The 24,110-nt window shown below is 43.8% G+C and overlaps 1 protein-coding gene and 1 pseudogene across 2 annotated transcripts in view; one reads left to right on the forward strand and one right to left on the reverse strand.

Moving 5' to 3' along the window:
- MERTK (MER proto-oncogene, tyrosine kinase) overlaps positions 1-24,110 on the reverse strand; it is a 130,338-nt gene that overhangs the window by 71,823 nt on the left and 34,405 nt on the right. The window contains exons 3-4 of the mRNA XM_030827648.1: positions 9,149-9,249; positions 6,645-6,818 (exon numbers count right to left, since the gene is read on the reverse strand). Coding sequence (XP_030683508.1) covers positions 6,645-6,818; positions 9,149-9,249 — 275 coding nt within the window. The remainder of the gene's footprint in view (positions 1-6,644; positions 6,819-9,148; positions 9,250-24,110) is intronic.
- LOC100582902 lies at positions 14,050-14,811 on the forward strand (annotated as a pseudogene). Its single transcript, XR_179392.3, has one exon. The product of XR_179392.3 is annotated as an RNA transcription, translation and transport factor protein pseudogene (transcript).

Genomic DNA, 24,110 nt, shown 5'->3' on the forward strand with positions numbered 1-24,110 from the left:
TGCCTTTGCAGGTGAGGCAGGCGGAGACCCTGGGAAAGTTAGGGTAGCCCCAGTGGGTCTCAGACTTCAGGGTAAAATGGTAGATTTTAACCTGCATGTAGTGGGAGTCATGCCAGGAATGAGAAGCTCTGTATTTTAGAAGAACCTCTTTAATCACAAGGTGGAGCATCACTCAATATGGTGGTAGGGTAGGGGGATGAGAACAAAGAAACTGGGACCATAGGTAAGAGGTGACAGCAACAGTCCTGGCGATGAGCCAGGAAAGCCTGAATTAAGGCCATGGTGGTGGAAGGGCAGAGGAAGAAATGAGCACAGCTGACATTTGAGAACAACGTGCAGGGCCCGGGCACAGTGGCTCACGCCTGTAATCCCAGCACTTTGGGAGGCCAAGGTGGGTGGATCACCTGAGATCAGGAGTTCAAGACTAGCCTGGCCAACATGGTGAAACTCCATCTCTACAAAAATACAAAAATGAGCTGGGCATGATAGTGGGTGCCTGTAATCCCAGCTGCTTGGGAGGCTGAGGCGGGAGAATCACTTGAACCCGGGAGCGGAGGTTGCAATGAGCAGAGATTGCGCCATTGCCCTCCAGCCTGGGCAACAGAGCAAAACTCCATCTCAAAAAAAAAAAAAAAAACAGAGAGAACAATGGACAGATCTTGGCGATGACTGTTGGATGGGCGAGAGAGAAGAATCTGGGTAAGTTTTAGGTTTCTGGCTTGAATATATGATTACTCCTCCAGGCCTTCATTTCACTGTATAGCATGAGCTAGACCATCTTCACTATCAAACAGGCATTTAATAAATACTGTCACTAAGAAAAATAAAGTCAGCAGCCCCACTTTCCAAACCCTTCACAAATAGGAAAACTGCCTGAGCTGTGTGGTATACTCAGCAGTTTAAGTAAGAGTTCTTCATTTACAGACACATTTGTCGCTACTCTAAAAACTCTAGAAATGCTGGTGAAATGTTAGTGAGGATTTCCATCATCATGGTTCAGTTTTTGGTTTTTGGTACCCGATGGCCCCTGATAGTGAGTGAATTCATCATGCACACCCACATTTGGAAGCACCTTCTGGTGAATGCTGCCGCAGGTGCTCTCCTACTGGTCATTTCTACAACTGCCACGTTCCAGGCACTGAACCAGACCCCTGAATATGTGGCCAAAAAATCCTTCAGTTCCTGCCTTCAAGAGGCTCCCTGGTCTCATGGAAACAGGTGGAGGTGTAAATCAGATATTCTGACAGATGACAGTATTTGCCATCAGACTGGCAAAAAGTCAAGACTGAATACTGTGTGTAAGTGATATAGTGCACAAATTACCATATTCTACTAAAAAGATTGCCAACTTGCAAGGCCTTCTTGGAGGGAGATTAGAATGTATTAAAATTTAAAATATGTTCACTTTTCCCTTCAACTCCCATTTAGATATCCCTCCTAAAGAAATACTGATGGTGCTCGCTTTGGCAGCACATACACTAAAACTGGAACAATAACAGAGAAGATTAGTGTGGAGCCATTGCCCTGACGGCACGTGGTACTGTGGATTCCATGAGTGTGTACAGTAGGAAAGCAACCACACTCGGTACCACCACCCCGTGCACTGGTCAGCTGGACAAACTCAGACAGGTATCTATCTACCCTGGATAGACTTTACAGAGTTTTAGAAGACCAAAATGAACATTTTTGGAGTCTAAGTTTTGGCTCATTTGTTGGATCAGTGCATGTAAGAATTTGGTGAGATGCAAATGAACAAATAGTTCTTGTTCCTGTGACCAACAGGCTGTATGCTATAGTTCTATTCTGACTGTTCAGATTTTTAAGGATGATTGGATTAGGCTGCCCTGCTGTCTGGGTCTGTCTCCTAAACTTTTCAGATCATCATGTAATTCCAATGACTCTTTTAAAGGGTACCAATGATTTGAACATTGTCAGATTGATTCCAGCTAAACCTAGTAGTCCACCATGAGAATTTTCATGTAACACCCCGGAAAAAAATGTGAGCCCAAGTCTTCTCTACCAAAGAAAAAAAAAAGCTTCAAATTTTAAAAAGTAAAATTAAATTGTAAAGAACTTGAAATGCAAAATAGGTGGTCGTCATAAGGGTGTAACTGACTTTTTAGAAATAAATAAGATCTCCAAGCTAAGACAAACTACAGCCTTGGGTATTAAAAGAATTTGCAGATCTTGTCACAAAAACATACTTCTAATTTCTGAGAAAACATACAGAAAAGTTCTAGACAAGCAGAGATGGACAGATTTTGTCCCTATTTTCATAAAACATACAAAAATCTATTTTCTATTTACTAATAGTAAATAATTGGGAAATAAAATCAAATATGCTATTTATTAGTACATAAGTACTAAATTAATGCATTCTGATTGGCTGTACACTGTCGGTGCAAATGTAAATTGGCACAGCCATTAAGGAAAATAGTTTGGAGGTTCCTCAGAAAATTAAAAATAGAACTACCATATGATTCATCAATTCCCATACTGGGTATATATATCCAAAGGAAATGGTATGAGGATCTCAAAGAGGTATCTGTGGTCCCATATTCATTGCAGCATTATTCACAATAGCTTAGACATGGAAACAATGTAAGTGTCCATAAACAGATAAATGGATTAAAAAATTATGGTATATATATGGGAATATTATTCAGCCTATACAAAAAAGAAAATCCTGGCATTTATGACAACATGGATCAAACTGGAAGACATTATGCTAAGTGAATAAACCAGACAAAGAAAAGAAAAACTACTGCATGGTCTCACTTACATGTGCAATCTAAAAAAGTTAAACTCACAGAAACAAAGCATAGAACTGTGGTTAAAAAGGGTGGGTGGAGGTGGGTGACGACTGGGGAGATGTTGGTCAACAGGTAGAAAGTTTTAGTCCATAGATGAATAAGTTCTAGAGATCTAATGTACAGCATAGTTAACAAAATTGCACAGTATACTGGAAATTTGCTAAGAGGGTAGATCTTAAGTGTTCTCATCCTCCTACACTCCCTCCCCCCATTGCCTCCCTCCCTCCCTGCCCCCCCAACCCCGCCACAAATGATAACTATGTGAAAAGATAGCTATATTAATTAGCTTGGCTGTAATAATCAGTTCACTATGTATTTCAAAACATTACATCGTATACCTTAAGTACATATAATTCCAATTTGAAAATTAAAAAAAAAAATTTAACAAATGACTCGTAAGACCTCTACATCAAAAACTACAAAAATTGCTGAGAGAAATTAAAGAAGACCTAAATAAATGAAGAGATATAATGTATTCATTGATTGGAAGGCTCAATATTGTCAAAACGTCATTTTCTTCTAAACTTATCTATAAAAACAATACGATTGCAGACAAAATCACAGCAGGTATTTTTGTGTAAACATTGTCAAGTGGATTCTAGGATTTTTATAGAATTGGGCAAAAGACCTGAAGTGATGCTTCACCAAAAAAGAGACATGACTGATTAATAAACACATGAAAAGACACTAAAATCTTCTCTAAGTCTTGTCTAAAATTAGGCATCAGGCAAATGAAATGCAAACTAAGACTACAATAATCCACTAGATTTCAAATCCACTAAATGTCTACACTTAAGAAGACTGACCAAATCAAATGTTGGTAAAGATATGGATGGAGCAACTGGAACTCTCTCATCCACTGTTGCTGGGAATGAAAGATGGCACAATCACTTTGGAAAACCATTTGGTAGTTTCTTTAAAAGTTAAACATATGAAGCAGCAATTCCTCTCCTAGGCATTTATCCGAGACAGAATAAAAACATATGTCCTCCAAAAGACTTGCACTCAAATATTCATAGCTGCTTTATTCATAATAGCCAACTGCCACAAATATCCAAAATGTTTACCAAACAAATGGATAAGCCAAATTAACACATTAATACAACAGAGTACTATATCAGCAATAAAAAATGATGTACTGGCTAGGCATGGTGGCTCATGCCTGTAATCCCAGCAATTTGGGAGGTGGAGGTGGTCAGATCATTTAAGGTCAGGAATTCGAGACCAGCCTGACCAACATGCTGAAACCCTGTCTCTACTTAAATACAAAAAGTAGCCAGGAGTGGTGGCAGGTGCCTGTAATTCAGCTACTCAGGATGCTGAGGCAGGAGAATCGCTTGAACCCGGGAGGCAGAGCTTGCAGTGAGCCAAGATCGCACCACTGCACTCCAGCCTGGGCAACAGAGCAAGACTCCTTCTGAAAATAAAAATAAAAATAAAGATGATGTACTACTGATAAAACATCACGGATGAATCTCAAAGATACCATGTTGAGTGGAAGAAGCCACGGAACGTACATATGACACAAAAAAGTACATACTTTATATTCCATTTTTTGAAGTTCAAGAACAGGCAAAATTATTCTATGATGACAGATATAAGAACAGAATTGCCTATGGGAGATGGTGACCCACTGGAAGGGACCATGAAGGACTTTCTGAAGTGATGGCAATATTCTATATCTTGATTGAGGTGGTAGCTACATGGGTGTCTACACTTAGGAAAACTCATTGAGTTGTACAACTAAATTCTATGCATTTATTCGTATGTCAATTTTACCTCAATGAAAATAAGTCTTTCTTTATGGGATTTCAGAGTGATCATCCTATAAAGAGTAGAGTCTATTTTTTAAAATTGATTTTGAATAAAAAGTTACTTAATTAATTCCCTAAAAAAACTCAAAGAAAACTCAGATGAAGGATAGAAAACCATAACATTCCTCCTGAAGTCACAGGTTAGAAAAGTGATTCAGAGTTAATAGCTAGGGGCTGGCATTCACTTACAGATCCATCCTAGCCATAAATATCTACTGAGTACTACGAGGAGGCAGGTACCGCTTCAGCCACTGGAAGTGCAGAGGTGAATGGGAGAGACAAAGCCCTTGTCCTTACTGAGCATACGTTCTCTAAGAAGCTAGACAAGGAGACCCAACGAATAAACTGGGTAATTATAGACGGTGACAAGTGTAACGGAGGAGTACACAGGAATATGGGATTGAGGGGATCTAAAATAGTTAAGAGTGATCAGGGATGGCCTCTCTGAAGAAGTGATGTTTGAGTTGGGTCATGGGACAAAGGGCAGATGGAAGAACACTGCAAGCAGATAGAAGAGACAGTGCAAAGGTCCTGAGGCAGGAAGGAATAGGATGTGCCTAGAGAAGTGAAAGACAATCAATGTGACTCGTGCCTAACAAGCAGGATGGAGAGCATGGAATGGGGCTGGGTTGGAAAGATAGGAAGGAGCTAGGACACGCAGCCCCTAGGGAAAGGGCAGGAAGGACTGGGTGACAGTCTAAGACAGTGGGGAGCGACTGCAGGGTTTTCAGCAGGCAGGTGATGTCATCTGCCACTGAGGAGGGTAGTTGGGAGTGGGGACAAGGCTGGGAGCAAAAAGGCCCAGTTAGGAAGCTACTGCAGAGGCGATAGCAAGAGCTGGCAGTGACATGGACCAGGGTGCTGGCAGCAGGATGGAGAAAAGACAGATTTCAGATGTGTTGTAGGAGCAGAACTGACAGAACTGCTGATGCCAACATGAAAAATGAGAAAAAGGAAGGGTGGGAAAATGGTGATATCATTCACTAAGATGGGGAATTCTGGAGTTGAACAAGTCTGGGGTTAAGAGTTTCATTCTGAGATGCCTATGTACCCAGCAAGTGGCAATGCCAAGGAGGCGGTTGGATACATGAGCCTGCAACTCAGGAGAGGGGTCTGGGCTGGAGATGTAAAGTTCAAGGTCATTTCTTATAGATGGTGTTAAAGCCAGGGGCCCAGAGAAACTCTCCCAAGAGGAAGCATCTCAGAGTAAAAGAAGGGGACCCAGGATTGAGCCCTGCCATTCAAAACTCCAGTCAATGACAAAGGAGGAGCAATGAATTGGTGTTACTCAATGAAATGGAAGCCAGGACAGTGTTTCCAAAAGTCCACGCTGTGTCCTGAAGGCCTAGAACAGCCTCAGGCATACAGCAGTCCCTGGAGAAAGGAAGGAGGGAGGGAGTGTGGTAACGTTGCCTGAAGTTGCTGAAAGATGCAATGAGAGGAGCCACAGAAGAGCCCACTGGCTTCAGTGTATGGGAAACGTCAGTGGTATTGACAAGAGCATCATCAGTGATGTGTGGGACTAAAACCGGGCCACTTTCATTTGGATGGAAATTAAGATGACCATGGAATGTCCATTCAGCCACAATCCCACAAGGGCTCACACTTCCTGCAATAGCTCCCCATGATGAATCCACTCTCGGTGTCAAATCCACTGAGGTCTTCACGTCAGTGGTTCCATAAACGCAAGACCTGACAGACCAGCAAGGCCACAGCTGTAACGGGAGATGTGAGCAGGGCTCCTGCTGCCTGGGCTAAGGGATTCTGGCCACTTCAACAACTTAACCCTATGTACCCTCAGTGGCCCTCACCTATTTCCCCACCTTGGCCTGTGAATTCTCACACTTGTGATTCCCACCTGCCTTCCCGTCTACTTGATCCCATAACTTTGCTGCCACACCTGTATTTGTATCTGTCTCCACTGCCTGCTAGTGGTGCACAGCAAGGGTCACCAAACTTTTGATCCCATCCGCTATTAGAGAATAAATCAATAAATAAGCCCACAGCTCGGACTTACCTGGAACAGTTAGCACGGAGGGGGATTTTTCAGGCTGTTCGTTAACACGGCTACTGTTTTGAACCCAGAAAATGTTGACGGGCTCAGGCGGGCCCACAGCCTGACAGGTGAGGTTGAAGGCTGTGTTTCTGGTGACATTCATGCTCTCAGGCTGCTTAGTAAAGTGAGGAAGTCCTGCAGAGAAAACGTTACATGAAAGAATGTTTCAGATCTGAAAGCAGAGAGAGCCCAAAGGGGAACGGAAACCGGACTAGAACTTGGCAATAGATTTCTTTTTTTGCGGGGGGCGGGTGGGGATGGAGTCTTGCTCTGTCACCCAGGCTGGAGTGCAGTGGCCTGATGTCAGCTCACTGCAATCTCTGCCTCCTGGGTTCAAGCGATTCTCCTGCCTTAGCCTCCTAAGTAGCTGGGATTACAGGCGCACACCACCAGGTCTGGCTAATTTTTGTATTTTTAGTAGAGATGGGGTTTCACCATGTTGGCCAGGCTGGCCTCAAACTCCTGACCTCAAGTGATCCATGTCCCTTGGCCTCCCAAAGTGCTGGGATTATAGGTGTGCCACCGCACCCAGCCTTGGCAACACATTTCTTATCTACTGACTCAGGCAGGTCTGTATTCATCAGTTTTCACCTCCTTAAGTTGGATAAGAAGGAGCACAGAGGCTAATTCCTGCCAGTCTACTTTAAGCCAGCTTTCTAGGATGCTTTGCCAAAGGGGCTATAAATAGTGATTCAGAACTGGTTTTACCAGAAGGCAGGCCACAGGCAGTTCTTACATCAGGTGTTGCTCAGACTCCTGGGACTGACTAGTTGGCAGGTTTTCAATATTTCTTACCAAAATAAACACAGAGTAAAACAAAGCTATGTAATAGATCTATCCATGGTATGAAGACATTCTATTATGTGTGTGACTTTCAGATGGGTCATAAGGAATTTTAAAATCCACAGCCTTGTATAAGGCTGAGTGCTTTTCAAAGCAAATTCTCATGAAAACTGTATAAACACAGTTGCAGTTACAATCCTTAGATCTACTGTAATTTCCAAAATCGAGGTCCCAAGGAAGCTCAGAGAAAGCCAGTCAGTACTTATTTGGGGCAGGTGTTCAAAAATATAACAAGTCCAGCTAATTGTGTTCTTTTGGGGATTGGGAACTCACAGATCTGGTTCCAGCAGGAATGACGCAGCAGTTATGTGAAATGGAATTCTTTTGTCCTGTTTCAAGGTTTTTTTGAAACTCTATTTGTACGTAATATGTTCCTGCTCTGGGCATTTTTCTGGGATTCTGACAAATAAAATCTCCTCTAAATATTTTTTTCCCAAATTAGCTGCAAATGTAGGAAACCCCCTCTTCGGCTGATGTTGACGTAACCCTGAGAAAAAGCTGTCCAGCCTTGGATGGGCCTAGAGCAAAGGTCATGAAGAGATGAAGAGACTCCTCTGAGAGAGTGTCTTCCACCTCTGTCTTCCCCACTCACTCCTCCTTCCTTCCATCTGTGCTCCCTGAGGCTTCCCTCCACATTGGAGGGCATCAATTTCAGGTTCACAAAAGAATGGGTAGCATAGCAGCCTTTCAGTGGGAGATGTTTCTGATTGAAAAGCTAATCACCTGCTCTAAAGCCTGTGATGAGGAAGGTCAGGATAAAGTAGAAAAGGGAGGTGACCTAATGGCTCTGCTAAGAGGGGCACCTCAGAGAGCAGGGTCACAAGGGCCCCAGAGGGAAGCCCCCAGGGGTAGTGAGGAGTGACCGCTGAGGGTGATAATAAAGATGCTTCCTCCTTGCAGCCCTGCCATTGCAGAACCAGGCATGCAAACCCCCGAATCAGGGCACCAAACCAGGACCTGGGCTCACCTGGCCTGGCTCACCTTTGCATCAGCTCACATTGCCCGTTAGAGTTCAAGTTCCTTGAGGGCACAGATTGCCTTTTCCTAGCCTGATGTCTCACTCTTCATCCCCACGGACCTTCATATGATGTCATGGAATTTCTCTGAACCATGCACCTGACAGATACCAGTGCCCAAAAGAAGTCTCCGGCTGAGCTGTTGAGCCAGTCGAGGAAAACCACTCACCCTCCAGGGTTTCACTGTCTGCATAGGCAAGACAGGAAAAGATGCTGAATAATAAGCCAATAGCCACTTGACCAGGTGAGTGGTATCTGGTACCAGCACTGGAAACTGGATGGTAGAATGCATTTTGCTTATTAAAAAGAAGTCTTCAGCTTATTTTTATTGTAAATAATATGTGGACAAGGAAGTCTGAAATCTCTTTTTATCTCACCTAATGCCTAGAATGGAGCTCAAACTTCAGGAATTGAATTCATTTCATTATTACTTATAGACTACAAAGAGGAGTACCTTGTAAAATTTCAGTGCTGATAGATTTGCAAGGTTTGCATACAGAGTTATAAATGGGCAAGCAAAACTCTAGAGTATTATACACAAAACATTTAACACAGGCCCTAAAACAAACAGCTCTCTGGCAATGGGACTCTGGTCTGTGGACTTACCTTGTACTTCGATGTAGATGGGATCAGACACGATCTCTTCATTGTTTATTTTCATCTTACAGATATACGACCCATTGTCTGAACGCTGCACACTGGTTATGCTGCAAAGAAAAACACATGAAGATATTTACAGTGACTACCCTTTGAGTTCCTATTATAGGATGGAAACTTCTTCAACTTCTTTGTCATATGCTGTGATAGTTAATTTTATATGTCAGCTTGGCTAGGCCATTGTACTCAGTTGTTTGGTCAAACCCTAGCCTAGATGTTGCTGTGAAGGTACTTTTCACATGTCACCAACATTTAAAGCAGCAGCCTTTGAGTAAAGCACATTACTCTTCATGATGGGGGTAGGCCCCATCCAAACAGTTGAAGGCCTTATAAGAAAAAGACATAGGTCCCCAGGGAAAGAGGGGCTTCTGTTTCCAAATTGCCTGAGGAATCAAGACTGCAACATCAAGTCTTTCATGAGTCTCCACCCAACACCCTGCTGATTCCATATTTGTCAATCCCCACTGTGTGTGAGCTAATTCCTTAAAATAAATCTCTTTCTCTCTCTTTCTAGATAAAGCTGTAGATACAGATCCTATAGGTTCGGTTTCTTGGAAAAACCCTGACAAATATATGTGCTATCACTTGTATTGATTTTTTTTTTTTTTTTTTTTTTTTGAGACAGATTCTGTCTCACTCTGTAGCCCAGGCTGGAGTACAATGGCATGATCTCAGCTCACTGCAATGTCTGCCTCCTGGGTTCAAGTGATTGTCCTGCCTCAGCCTCCTCAGTAGCTGGGATTACAGGCATGCGCCACCACTTCCATTAATTTTTGCATTTTTTAGTAGAGACAGGGATTTGCCATGTTGGCCAGGCTGGTCTCAAACTTCTGACCTTAGGGGATCCACCTGCCTTGGCCTCCCAAAGTGCTAGGATTATAAGCATGAGCCACCATGCCCGGCCAACTGTCTTGATTTCTATGGTAGACTCTGCACCAGTGGTTCTCTGCATCGGGGTACTGCCCCCTCAAGGCATTTTGGAAATTTGTGGAGTTGTTTTTGGTGGGCACAATGACTAAGGGGGCTCCATGGGTTTTTAGGGGCCAAGGGCAACTGTTCTGTATCCCAAATGACCTCCTGGGACTAGAACTTAATTCCATTTAACATACTTGTATGGTTTCAATATTCACCTAATTTACCAGGACTGCAACAACTATAAAAATGGAGCTGGTAGCCTTTGTCCTGTTTAGAACTTTCTGGGGCCCTAGCCATCATTTTGTAAGGTCTCTCACTGACAGCATGACTGTATTTGCAGCAGTCACAGGTCATGTGCTTGAAGGTGCACCTAAGGTGCAAGGCCCTGGATACTTAATGATCTCTCCTGGAGTGGACATGCCCAGTGTTTACATGTTGAAATGCACATTTTATTTTATTTTATTTTAGATGGGGTCTCGCTCTGTCACCCAAGCTGGAGTGCAGTTGCACCATCACGGCTCACTGCAGCCTTGAACTCCTGGGCTCAAGCCATCTTCCCACCTCAGCCTCCCAAAGTGCTGGGAATATAGCCACGAGCCACCCTTCTCAGCCGGGGAACATTTTTAAATACTTTCAGATGCTCTCCAGAGGATTTCTTTATTGGCTCAAAGGCACTGCTCTTTAAACACAGCAAAGAAGACCATGATCAGCGGAACGAAGAAAAAGAAGAAAAACATGGAAGTTCCACCTTCCTTCCTAGAAGGTTGCTTCCCTGTATAACCTATTTATTTCTAAACAAAATAAATCTCATCCCTCAACCTGTGAAGGGCTGAGGCTTAAGGCTTAAAAGAGACCAGGAAGCTGTCAAGGGTAGAGGGGGCTCCATCCTGAACCATGGCCTGATAGGCAGGGGTGGCAGCTGCCAGGGGATAGCACAGCCTGGTCAGCATCTGGAGCAGACATGTGGTAGTGAGTGAGGTCCCCAGGTCTGAATGAGACACAGTTTCCTTAGGTTGAATTCAATTTTCTGAGCACCAAACATTTTAAATTTACTTCTTCCCAACAATACCCAACAATTTTGCAGATCCTCATTGGCCTGTGATAAATAGAGCAGCTAAGACACAGCTTAACAATGGCATCAGTCAGAACTTGGAGGGTCAGAGCTACTCAGGTTAACATTACTTCTTTATTGTTCCCAGGATCCAGGAGTTAACAGTCCCCTGTCATTGCATTTCCTGATGTGTAAATCTGAGTGGCATCCCTTTGACTTGAAATGCTCTGTCTTCCCCTTTCCCCTCGTTCTTTTGTAGGAGCAATATAATTTTGGAATGCACCTGATGAATGAATGGTGGGCATGGGGGAGGTCCCAGGGATCAAGGAAAGGCCAGATCCTTTCATGCTTTGGGGCAGTGGCTGGATGTCACAATGCCTAGAGGTTACCAGGAGAAGATGAAAAGAGAATACACAGGACAAATATCTCCAAATAAGGAGCTGGCTGACCCTCTCCTGGTAGCCCCCTGGATATCATGGTGACAGGAAGGGCTGAAGAAAGATGGGAGAATTCTGTGCCTAGAATGATGTCCTGCCCATCGTGGGCAATGACCAGTGGTTGGGCGGTGACCCTGGCTTTCAGCAGTTCCTGAAGATCTTGCACAACAGATGGATCTAATCTTTGGAGTTCAAAGGGAAACCAAGGCTACTGAAGAGGGGGTGCTTCTATATATTTCACAAATCCACTTTAGAAGAGGCATCATTTTCTTGAGGCAAGACCCAGGGGCTCAACAGAGTGAACCATGAGATCGGACAGATTGAGGACACTTGTGCCTTTGAAGACTGGCTCTGCCTCAAGGTCTGGGACCCGGGAGTGGCAGCAGGCTTGCAGCTGGACTCAGGGAGACAGGGACCAGAGAGAAAGTGAAAGCCAGGAGGGAGGTGGGGCACAGCCCCAGGAAGGCAGCCTGAGGGGACTGCACCCAGACCAGAGGTACGAAGCAGAGGTGCAGAGCCCCCAGAAGCTGAGAAACTATGAGGCACAAAGGACGGTTTGGAAGCACACCCTGGACTGTAGAAATCAGACTGCATAAGGTGCCCAGGAGAACCTTAAGCCAACCAGCAAGGAGGATACACACCAGAAATAGAAAAGGAGCATGCAGAACTCAAAGAGAACTCAATCAAAATTTTGTCTTTAGTCATTCATGGCAGGAAGGGCTTAGCAGTTGCCTGGTAAAAATAGGCGCCTGCATTAATTAGCAAGGCCCGACCCGTGCCACCCACATTTTTTTTTATTAATTTTTTTTTTGCACACAAAACAATAAACATTTCTAAAAATACATACAAACAAAATATGCATATCAAACGTATTAGGAAGGTTGCACATGGGAAGATGGGGAATAGAAATGGGGGTTGGGAATTAAAGAAAATAAATGAGAGAGGGACTTTGTATGGATCAATGATAATAACTCAATCCTCTATTTGACAAAGAAGAAGGAGAAGGAAGAGGAAGAAAAAGAAAGTGGGATAAAGGATCAGAAAGGGAAGAAAATAGAAAAAATTAGAGTATGACTCCAGGGTGGACCTGTTTTGTCATTGCTGGGTTGGTTGGTTGGTTTGTCTGTTGTATTTTTCATATGTTTCGCCATGTTGGCCAGGCTGGTCTCGAACTCCTAGCCTCAAGTGATCAACCTGCCTTGGCCTCCCAGAGAGCTGGGACTACAGGCGTGAGCCACCACATCCAGCCTCCACATTGTGTCTGGCCTCCGTGGTAGACCTCCCAGACAGGGTGGGAGGTAGACCTCCCAGACAGAGGCGCTCCCCACATCCCAGACGGGGCGGCCGGGCAGAGGCGCTCCTCACATCCCAGACGATGGGGGGGCGGGCGCCCCCCCAGCGGGGCCAGGCAGAGGCGCTCCTCACATCCCAGACGGGGCGGCCGGGCAGAGGCGCTCCTCACATCCCAGACGATGGGCGGCCGGGCAGAGGCGCTCCTCACTTCCCAGACGGGGCGGCCAGGCAGAGGCGCTCCTCACATCCCAGATGGGGGGCCGGGCAGAGGCGCTCCTCACATCCCAGACGATGGGCGGCCAGGCAGAGGCGCTCCTCACTTGCCAGACGATGGGCGGCCGGGCAGAGGCGCTCCTCACTTCCCAGACGGGGCGGCCGGGCAGAGGCGCTCCTCGCTTCTTCCCAGACGGGGCGGCAGGGGCCTCATCCCAGGGCAGCCGGGCAGAGGCGCTCCTCACTTCCCAGACGGGGCGCGTGCCACCCATATTACAGCAAAGATTTTCCATAAATCATTATAGTTGTCGCTTTCTAGACATCCAAGGGAAAGGCTCCCACTGGGAGGGCGGGGTGTGGGGTGGGGCTGGAGACTGGAGGGGCTGTCCCTGGCTCTCCTCCCTCTGCCCAGAAAAACAGGAGGCTCAGTCTCTGTGGAGGCTCAATCAGAAAGGTTCCGGGATCAGAACAGCAATCTAGGCATCCCAACCACCATGTCAGAGGAGCTCCAGAGGAAATGCGGAGAGTGGTTGTGGAAGGGGGGTTAGTTCAAGAAAGTGCCCTAGCACTGAAGATATGGGTCTTTCCTAACCAGGCCCCCAGCTGGGCAGCAGAGTAGGAGAGAAAAGACCCACCACGGGGGGGAGCTTCATCAGGGAACATTACAACTCTAAGATGAGGTGAAGATCCCAAAAGTTTCCAGAGAGAAAAGAAGCAGATCACTTATGAATGAATCAGAGTAACATCCTGCTTCTCTAGAGCAACCCAGAACTCAAAGGAAATATATCAATGACTTCAAAGTTAAAACAAAAAATATTTTCCTTTTGAGCTCTGTACCCAGCCAAACTACCTCAAGGTGAAGATAGGAAAAAGAATGGCATTTTCAGGCATGCAAGTCCCAGGAAGTTAGTGAAGGATGGGTTCCTTGCCAAAGTAAAAGAGTAAAAGCCAAAGAGAGCGAGAAGCAGGGAGCATGTTCCGATGCAAGCTGACGGCTCTCAACTACCACAACCCCACTGGTTTCAACTGCAAAGATGAAACAGAATTTAGAAACTTCACTGTTTGGCTTGAAGACCAGAAAATCAGACACTACAAGATTGAAGACAGAGGTAATTTAAGAAACATCCACAGCAGTGACTGGCCCAAGTTCTTCGAAAAGTGTCTCAGAGATGTTAACTGTCCTTTAAAGATTCAATATCAACAAGAAGCTATTGATTGGCTTCTTGGTTTAGCTGTTAGATTTGAATATGGAGATAATGCTGAAAAATACAAGGACTTAGTACCTGATAATGCAAAAACTGCTGACAATGCAACTAAAAATGCAGAACCATGGATAAATTTGGATGTAAATAATCCTGATTTTAAGCCTGGTGTGATGGCTTTGGCTAACCTGCTTCAGGTTCACCGTCATGATGATTACCTGGTAATGCTTAAGGCAATTCAAATTTTGGTTCAGGAGTGCCTGACACAGGATGCAGTTGCTAAAGCAAATCAAAAGAGGGCTTGCCTGTTGCTTTAGACAAACATAATCTTGGTTTTGACACAGGAGATGTAGTTCTTAATGAACCTACTCAAATTCTGTGATTGCTGCATACAGAAGAGCTCAAACAGCTACAGACAAAAATTAATGAAGCCACGGCACTGTTTAGGCAATTATTGCTGATGCAAGGACAGACCACAGGCTGGGAAAAGTTGGCAGATGAACACTTTAAGACTTCAGCTTCTCACCTATTTAGTACAATTGGGAACCATGTACACTTCTGGCATGTTTGGAAATCAATATATCACATTCTCGGGGGAGGAATCCCAGAAAATTGAGTATGTTCTAGAGGTTCACCACCATTACTTTTTTCTTTAATAAAGTTTAGGAAAGTAGAAAAAAAAAAAAACAGTAAAAGCCAAGAAAGAGGACCTGGGCTCTAGGAAACAGGAGCTGGACCACAGGAGGCATAGGGGGTCCTCAGAATAGTAGTAAAGACAGCTGGACCCCAGACCCAGAGGGTAACCTGATTAGACAGAGGCAGAAGGAAGGGAGCCAGGACAGGCATCTCCTAAATAAATAAATAAATAAATAAATAAATATCAGTACTGATAATTTTGTCATGGTGGGAGGAGATGCATACATTCCTGTAGAGTTTAGAGAAGAGTGAGTGATTGATGCTTTGGAAACTTCAAGATAACCAAAAAGCTACTCAAGAATTGCTATGGGGCTGGGCACAGTGGCTCATGCCTGTAATCCCAGTACTTTGGGAGGCTAAGGTGAGAGAGTCATTTGAGGCCAGGAGTTTGAGATCAGCCTGCAACATAACAAGAATCCATCTCTTACAAAAAAAAAATTAAAAATTAGCTGGACATGGTGGCACATGCCTGTAGCCCCAGCTACTTGGGAGGCTAAGATGGGAGGATTGTTTAAGCCCAAGAGTTTGAGGCTGCAGTGGGCTATGATCACACACTGCACTCCAGCCTGGAAGACAGAGTGAGACCCTGTCTCTAATTAATTAATTAATTAAGTGCCAAGTCCTTAAGTGCTATGGCTTGAATATTCCCTTCAAAACTTGTATTAAAACTTAATCCCCAATGTGGCAGTATGGAGGCGTGAGGCCTTTAAGAGGTGATTGGGTCATAAGGACTCTGCCCTCATGAATGGATTAATCCATTCATGGATTAATAATGGGATAAAAAATGAATGGGAGTGGAATTGGCAGCTTTATAAGAAGAGGAAGAGAGACCTGAGCTAGCACATGAGCACACTCAGCCCCCTCGCCATGTGATGCCCTGCGCTGCCTCAGGACCCTGCAGAGTCACATCAGCAAGAAGACCATCATCAGATGGGGGTCCTTGACCTTGAATGTCCCAGCCTCCTTAACTGTGAGAAATAAATTTCCTTTCTTTATAATTTATTCAGTTTCAGTATTCTTTTATAAGCAACAGAAAACAGACTAAGACAAGAAGTAAAATATAATTATAGCCTATTACATGATTCAGCTGAAAACAGAATTTCCATAGCCACAAAAAAATACCCTGGGTATTGATTTAACCACAGCTATGAGTAGCATTCTATTAGATTAATACACCATGCTGGAGACTAGCACACATACAGACATACATAGGATTACATAGGGATTGAATATCTCTGGAAAGATACCCAAGAGTTGGGTAACCTCCATTCCCCACAGGGAGAGGGCTGGGGGCTGGAGTGGAAAAAAGACTTTTTTAATAGTCAGAATGTTTTACCACTGCTTAAGAAAAATGGTATAAAAACCTCATCAGATTTTGGTCAAATACAAATACAAACATCTGAACGAGGGAAGACAAAAGAAATGGCACATACTCAGCGGTGGTGTCTAGACAGGAACTACCTGGGCACAGCTGCATGGCCAGCAGCTGCAGAAACCCATTACCCCAGGGCAGCACAGGCTGGGTTAGCCCAGGCACATCTTATACACACACAGCATGTCTCTAACCCTCAGTCCTTACCACTACCAGTCTAGCCTGCTCAGAAATGACTTGGAAGTAGCAGTTACGCTCTACAGTCTTTTTAAAAGAAATACAAAAAAAGGACAAATATTGTATGATGCCACCTATATGAGGTAGTTGGAGTAGTCAAACTCACAGAGAAAGAAAGTAGACTGTGGGAGGCTGAGGCAGAAGGATCACGTGAGCCCAAGAGTTCAAGACCAGCCTGGACAACATGGCAAAACCCTGTCTCTACAAATACAACAAAACAAAACAAAACAAAACAAAAAACAAACAAAAAAAACCCAGCTAGGTACAGTGGCTCATGCCTATGGTCCCAGCTACTGGGGAGGCTGAGGTGGGAGGATCGCTTGAGCCTGGGAGGTCGAGGCTGCAATAAGCCGTGATTGCACCACTGCGCTCCAGCCTGGGCAACACAGTGAAACCCTGTCTCAAGAAAAATAAATAAATAAAATAAAATAAAAATAAAAAATAGAGTAGTGGTTACTCTACTGGAGTTCTGGAGATGATGCACAACGTGTGCTGATGGTTGCACAAAAACATGAATGCCACTGAACTGTACACTCAAAATGGGTTGAAATGGGGGACTTTATGTTATGTATATTTTACCATGTCAAAAAAATTAAAAATGAAAAAAAAAATTTAAGAAATAGGTCCACTGTAAGCACCCTGTTTTCACCTGCCACCGTTCACATGGTGTTGACAGGGTAACCCAAGGGCAAGGAACTTCGAGCTGAAAGGAAGTCTTATGAACAGGACGCAAGTCAGAAAGTATCAAGCATCTGTGGTTAATAACAGCTTTTCCAGCAGATGGTTTGGTTAAAGAAATTAGGTTTTTATTTTCTAGATTCTGTTCTCGTTGCCACCAAGAGCAGCAGAATAAAGAACCAGCAACAGGCATCAGTCAGCCCCAGTAAGGCAAGATGGGAGGGAAAAGCCCAGCACAGAGAACCCATGGGGACCCCAAAAACACAGCATCCACAGTACCAGGAGCCTGCATGGAGATGAGGGCCCGAAAGACACAGCATCCACAGTGCCAGGAGCCTGCATGGAGATGGGGGCCCCAAACGACACAGGATGTCAGGAGATCCAAACTACTCACTTTTGTTTTGTTTTGTTTTCAAGGCAGTGTTGCTCTGTTGCCCAGGGTGGAGTGGATCATGGCTCACTGCAGCTCCAAACTCCCGGGCTCAAGCGATCCTCCCACCTCAGCCTCCTGAGTAGCTGGGACCACAAGTGCGCACCACCGTGTCTGCCTAATTTTTTTTTTAAATTTTTTGTAGCAATGGGGTCCTATTGTGTTGCTTGGGCTGGTCTCGAACTCCTGGGCTCAAGCAATCCTCCCTCTTTGGCCTCCCAAAGTGCTGGGATTACAGGCATAAGCCACCGTGCCTGGCCCCAACTTAACATTTTTACAAAGAAAATTTAATGAAACAGTAAAATCTTTCCAGCTTTAGTCATTGGGAACTATGCCAGAATTTGAAAAGCAGTGGGAATCCCTAGACTAAACAGAAAACAAACAACAAATACTTTCCCCTCACCACAAGTATCCCACCAGTTTTTGGTTTTGCTTCGGAGCTGGGCTTCCCTGTCGTCTGGTCTGGCCCTTCTGGAGTGTTGCGCCTGACCAGGGCACATTTCCACCCAAGCTAGAGGGCTGTTTACTTCCTATACTAGACATCAGAGCTAATTATAATATATACCCCAAATTACACCCTTCTTTGGAGACTCCAGTGAAAGGTCTTGGCCAAGCAGTGTCCTGGAACCTGGACAAACGGATATGCTAGTTTTGAGCTGATATTGGATACAGGTGAGGCAGGTTAGTGGCTACAGCACCAAGGAGGAGGCCCAGCCCAGTGACTCAAGTCCCATAAAGGAGGCCAGGTGAATGCTCTCGAGGGACCTCAACCTGTAGCAGACACTGAATGTTTTCTATACCTATTAATCAAAGATGATTCCTGGCTCCATCAACAATAACAGACATCCAAGTGAAATAGGAAAAAAAAGGGGGGATTATTAGCATAGAACAGGCCTAGCTCAAGAAGGCACCTAGGCTAGGAGCAGAACGTCAGTTATTTCTTCCCTTGTATATACCCCAAACTCAGCATTTTAAAAAGAATTTTTCATTTACAAAAATTAAAAAATTTTTAATTTTATAATTTCATTTGCATCCTTCTATATTTGCTTTTATTTCACAACAGCAGATTACAGTGGCATATAGCAGCCTTAAAATATTTTGAAGACTTTTAGTAATATACAGAAATGTTCATAATATAAAGTGAATGAAACAGAATATGTAATCATCTATGCAATAAAAGACCTTAAAATATTTTGAAGACTTGCCGGGCGCTGTGGCTCACGCCTGTAATACCAGCACTTTGGGAGGCCGAAGCGGGCAGATCATGAGGTCAGGAGATCAAGACCATCCTGGCTAACACCATGAAACTCCGTCTCTACTAAAAACACAAAAAATTAGCTGGGCATGGTGGCAGGCGCCTGTACTTCCAGCTACTAAAGAGACTAACTCAAGAGAATTGCTTAAACCCGGGAGGTGGAGGTTGCAATGAGCTAAGATTACACCACTGCACTCCAGCCTGGGTGACAGAGCAAGACTCCATCTCAAAAAACAAAAAAAAATTTTTGAAGACTTTTAATAATATACAGAAATATTCATAATATAAACTGAATGAAACAGGATATATAATCATCTATGCAATAAAAGATTAATTTCATTTCAAGAACATTTTATTTATATATAATTGGAATATTTTTCTCAGAGTTGCAGTTATAAGCCATTGTTTCTTTCTTTGTACTTGTTTGGTATTTTCCAAGTTTTTGACAAAATACATATATTACTATTAAAATAATTTAAAAACACACACACACACACACACGCACGAGCTAAGACCAAGTAGTTTAAAAATCTTTCAGGGACATTCTCATGCATGATGCCAAATCTCCCTTAGTCTTTCCAGAGTACATGGGATTCGTACTTAAATGTCCATGAGCTCCTATTATTTCCATCTTTCTTCCCCAAGTTTCAATTAACTGAGGTTTGATTGCAAGATGTGGTTGCTCCTGAGAGGCAGAAATGTACCTCCCCCAGTCCTGGTGCCAGTTCCTCCTCCCTTAAATTAATACTTCAAGGACAAATCTAAAATCTGAAGGCAACAGTACCTTAGTGCTGCTGCACCTGATGTTCGATTTGGCCCTTCCACTCCATTCTGTTCACAACCATGAGCAGGAGGACAGGGACCAGGTCTGCCCAACTTGCCTCAATGTTCAGCCATCCCTCACTTAACTATGCAGCCAACAAATAACAAATTGCCGGAAAACACCTTCTTGTGCAAGGATGGCCATTTTGATAACTAGTGTGTACTTGCCTATGTGTATTGATTTTTACAATATCGCTATTTCTTGGTGTCTAAAATGACATCACCAGTGAATGTTACAGCTTTCCTTAGAGTAAATGATTTTATCACAGTCCTTTCTTCCTTTGGAAGGGAGAGAGCTATATGACAGCAGGGGCCACTATGGGAAAGAGGGTGTAAGAGCAACGGAAGGTGTGAGGAGTAACCAAAGCTCTGGGCCATTAGATACTCTAAACCACATCTTCAACTAGGACAGGTGCTGTTTTAGGACCAAAGACCAGATGCTTTCCCTTCTCTTTCCCTTAAATGTAAGACCTGAAACCATATAAACTCTAGAAGAAAACCTAGACAGTACCATTCAGGACATAGGCATGGGCAAAGACGTCATGATGAAAACACCAAAAGCAATGGCAACAAAAGCCAAAATTGACAAATGGGATCTAATTAAACTAAAGAGCTTCTGCATAGCAAAAGAAACTACCATCAGAGTGAACAGGCAACCTACAGAATGCAAGAACATTTCTGCAATCTATCCATCTGACAAAGGGCTAATATCCAAAATCTACAAAGAACTTAAACAAATTTACAAGAAAAAAACAAAAAACCCCATCAAAAAGTGGGCAAAGGATATGAACAGACACTTCTCAAAAGAAGACATTTATGTGGCCAACAAACATATGAAAAAAAGCTCATCATTATTGGTCATTGGAGAAATGCAAATCAAAACCACAATGAGATACCATCTCACACCAGTTTAAATGGCGATCATTAAAAAGTCAGGAAGCAACAGATGCTGGAGAGGATGTGGAGAAATAGGAACACTTTTACACTGTTGGTGGGAGTGTACATTAGTTCAACCATTGTGGAAGACAGTGTGGCAATTCCTCAAGGATCTAGAACCAGAAATACCATTTGACCAGCAATTCCATTACTGGGTATATACCCAAAGGATTAGAAATCATTCTACTATAAAGACATATGCACACATATGTTTATTACAGCACCATTCTCAATGGGAAAGACTTAGAATCAATCCAAATGTCCATCAATGATGGACTGAATTCAGAAAATGTGACACATATATGCCATGGAATACTATGCAGCCATAAAAAAGGATGAGTTCACGTCCTTTGCAGGGACATGGATGATGCTGGAAACCATCATTCTCAGCAAACTAACACAGGAACAGAAAACCAAATACTGCATATTCTCCCACTCATCAGTGGGAATTGAACAATGAAAACACATGGACACAGGGAAGGGAACTTTCACACATCGGGGCCTGTTGGGGTGGGGGGGCTGGGGGAGGGATAGCATTAGGAGAAATACCTAATGTAGATGATGGGTTGATGGGTGTAGCAAAGCACCATGGCACGTGTATACCTATGTAACAAACCTGCACATTCTGCACATGTACTCCAGAACTTAAAGTATAATGAAAAGAAAAATAAACACAGGGTCAGTCTCTAGTAACTCACGATTGTGCCATATTTAAAGAATGAGTGCAGATACAAAGTATGGGGTCCCCAATCTAGAGACCTCATCATGTTAAAAATTCACATAAATTCTGCTTATTCTTATGGGAATTTCTATGTGTGATCCTAATAACTTTTAGAAAAAAAAGGTCCCATGACCAAACTGAAAACACCAGGTGTTTCTCTCTAGAGTCCTTTTGACCCCTGCCAATATACATCCATGTTCTCTTCCCCTAGTGATTTTAATTGCACATTCTCTTGAATAAACATAGTCCATATAGATGTCGCTAATGGCAACTCCAGCAAAATTTCAGGCTAATGCATTTCTAACAAAATTACATATATTGAAAACCTAAAACTATTTTTTAACTCTTCACTGTTCTTGGGAGCCACAGCAGATTTCCTTAGGGCCCAGGAGATGTGAGAAGAAAGGTCACTGCAGGTGTGCAAATCAGGCTCCCTGTTTAAGTAAGACTAGCTCACTGCCTAGTGACCCTGCTCACGGGGCTCAGTGTCCTCACCAAAAAAACAATGCACATTTAGGGTCTCCAACATCATCCTCTCTTGCCAAGAAATTATATAAATATTTGTCATCTTGATTAAGTAACTATTGACAGAGCAGGAGTATCGCCATCTTGGACAAGCACTGTCATTCTAAAGTTCACCTTGATTAAAAACCGCCTAAATCTAAAGGGCATCAGCCTAATGGCTAAGGTCAGCATGACCGTAAACCACAAATAACATCTCCAACCAAAAACATTCCAAACCCCTCCCCGACCAGAGACATGTCAGCCCTGAGATAAAGTCCCCTTCGGCTAGAGAGATGTCAGCCCCAAGATAACCTCCCCTCTGACCAGAGACATTCCAACCCTGCCATAAACTTCTCCCCAACATACAAACATTCCAAGCTTGTGATAAGCCCCCTACGCTAAAACTAATATATACTCTTAGTCTATAAAAGATAATGCTCCTCACTGAAATTGGCCAGAAGCCCCTTTCAGGTTTATTTCTCTAAAATAAACCCATCTTTAACTGTTAAGCTGCATTTCGTGTTTCTTTCCTCTTTCCTTAACTCTTATAACTATAATTTATTGCATTGAATCACTCTACAGCTACTGTGCCCCTGAACACTATCTTAATAAAGTTGAAGAATCATATACAGGCAAATTTGGTATCATCCTGTATGCTACCTAATTCAACTAAATGCTCATCATGGCTGGGCACGGTGGCTCACGCCTATAATCCCAGCACTTTGGGAGGCCGAGGCGGGTGGATCATGAGGTCAAGAGATCAAGACCATCCTGGCTAACACGGTGAAACCCCGTCTCTACTAAAAATACAAAAACTTAGCTGGGCATGGTGGTGGGCGCCTGTAGTCCCAGCTACTCGGGAGGCTGAGGCAGGAGAATGGTGTGAACCCGGGAGGCGGAGTTTGCAGTGAGCCAAGGTCACGCCACTGCACTCAAGCCTGGGCGACAGAGGGAGACTCCACCTCCAAAAAAAAATGCTCATCATCTGCAAAAATTCTGATCACTAAATTTTCTTTCAGGCTTAGTTTGGAGGTCAAATAAGATTTTTCTCCTTTAAAATGAGTTTATATAGGCCAGGCGCGGTGGCTCACGCTTGTAATCCCAGCACTTTGGGAGGCCGAGGCGGGCGGATCACGAGGTCAGGAGATCGCGACCACAGTGAAACCCCGTCTCTACTAAAAATACGAAAAATTAGCCGGGCGTGGTGGTGGGCGCCTGTAATCCCAGCTACTCGGAGAGGCTGAGGCAGGAGAATGGCGTGAACCTGGGAGGCGGAGCTTGCAGTGAGCCGAGACTGCGCCACTGCACTCCAGCCTGGGCGACAGAGCAAGACTCCGTCTCAAAAAAAATAAAAAAATAAAAAAATAAATAAAATAAAATAAAATGAGTTTATATATAATAAGCTGAATACACACAGTAGAATAAATACTACTCCAAATTTCTAAAGTTCTCAAAATAACACCCAGGTCATCTTCTGCACTCTAAAGAGATGGGTCCAAAACAAGAAACTGACTAATCACAATTTTAAAACTCTGCAATTTAAGTCCTCTGAACAGCTCATGGCATCTGAGAGCAGAAGTAGAGCTGGCAGTCACATGGTCCAAGTCCATCTCTTCCTTTGGAAAATAGACCAGGGAAGATGAGGCAGCTCACCCACAGTCATACACTGGCCAAGTCCAGAGAGACAGCAAGGTAGAGCTATGCTCCCCTCCTAGGTGATACCCAATGAGACCAATGTGCCAGCTTGCTGTTCTTCAAATCTTTAAACTACTCCTCATTCACTTCTTTTTTTTTTTTTCTTTTGAGATGGAGTCTCGCTCTGTTGCCAGGCTGGAGTGCAGTGGTGCAATCTTGGCTCACTGCAACCTCCACCTCCAAGGTTCAAGCGATTCTCCTGCCTCAGTCTCCCGAGTATCTAGGACTATAGGCGTGTGCCACCATGCCCAGCTAATTTTTGTATTTTTAGTAGAGACGGGGTTTCACCACGTTGGCCAGGATGGTCTCGATCTCTTGACCTCGTGATCCGCCCACCCCGGTCATTCACTTATTATTAAATGATAGTTTTACTTCTCTCTTCAGAAGCTATGTCTATGTAATTATAAGACATCTGCTTTTTATAGTTGATGCAGAAAAAACAGTCAAATCTCCT

Source organism: Nomascus leucogenys, chromosome 14, assembly GCF_006542625.1.
Source record: "Nomascus leucogenys isolate Asia chromosome 14, Asia_NLE_v1, whole genome shotgun sequence".
Classification (NCBI taxonomy): domain Eukaryota; kingdom Metazoa; phylum Chordata; class Mammalia; order Primates; family Hylobatidae; genus Nomascus; species Nomascus leucogenys.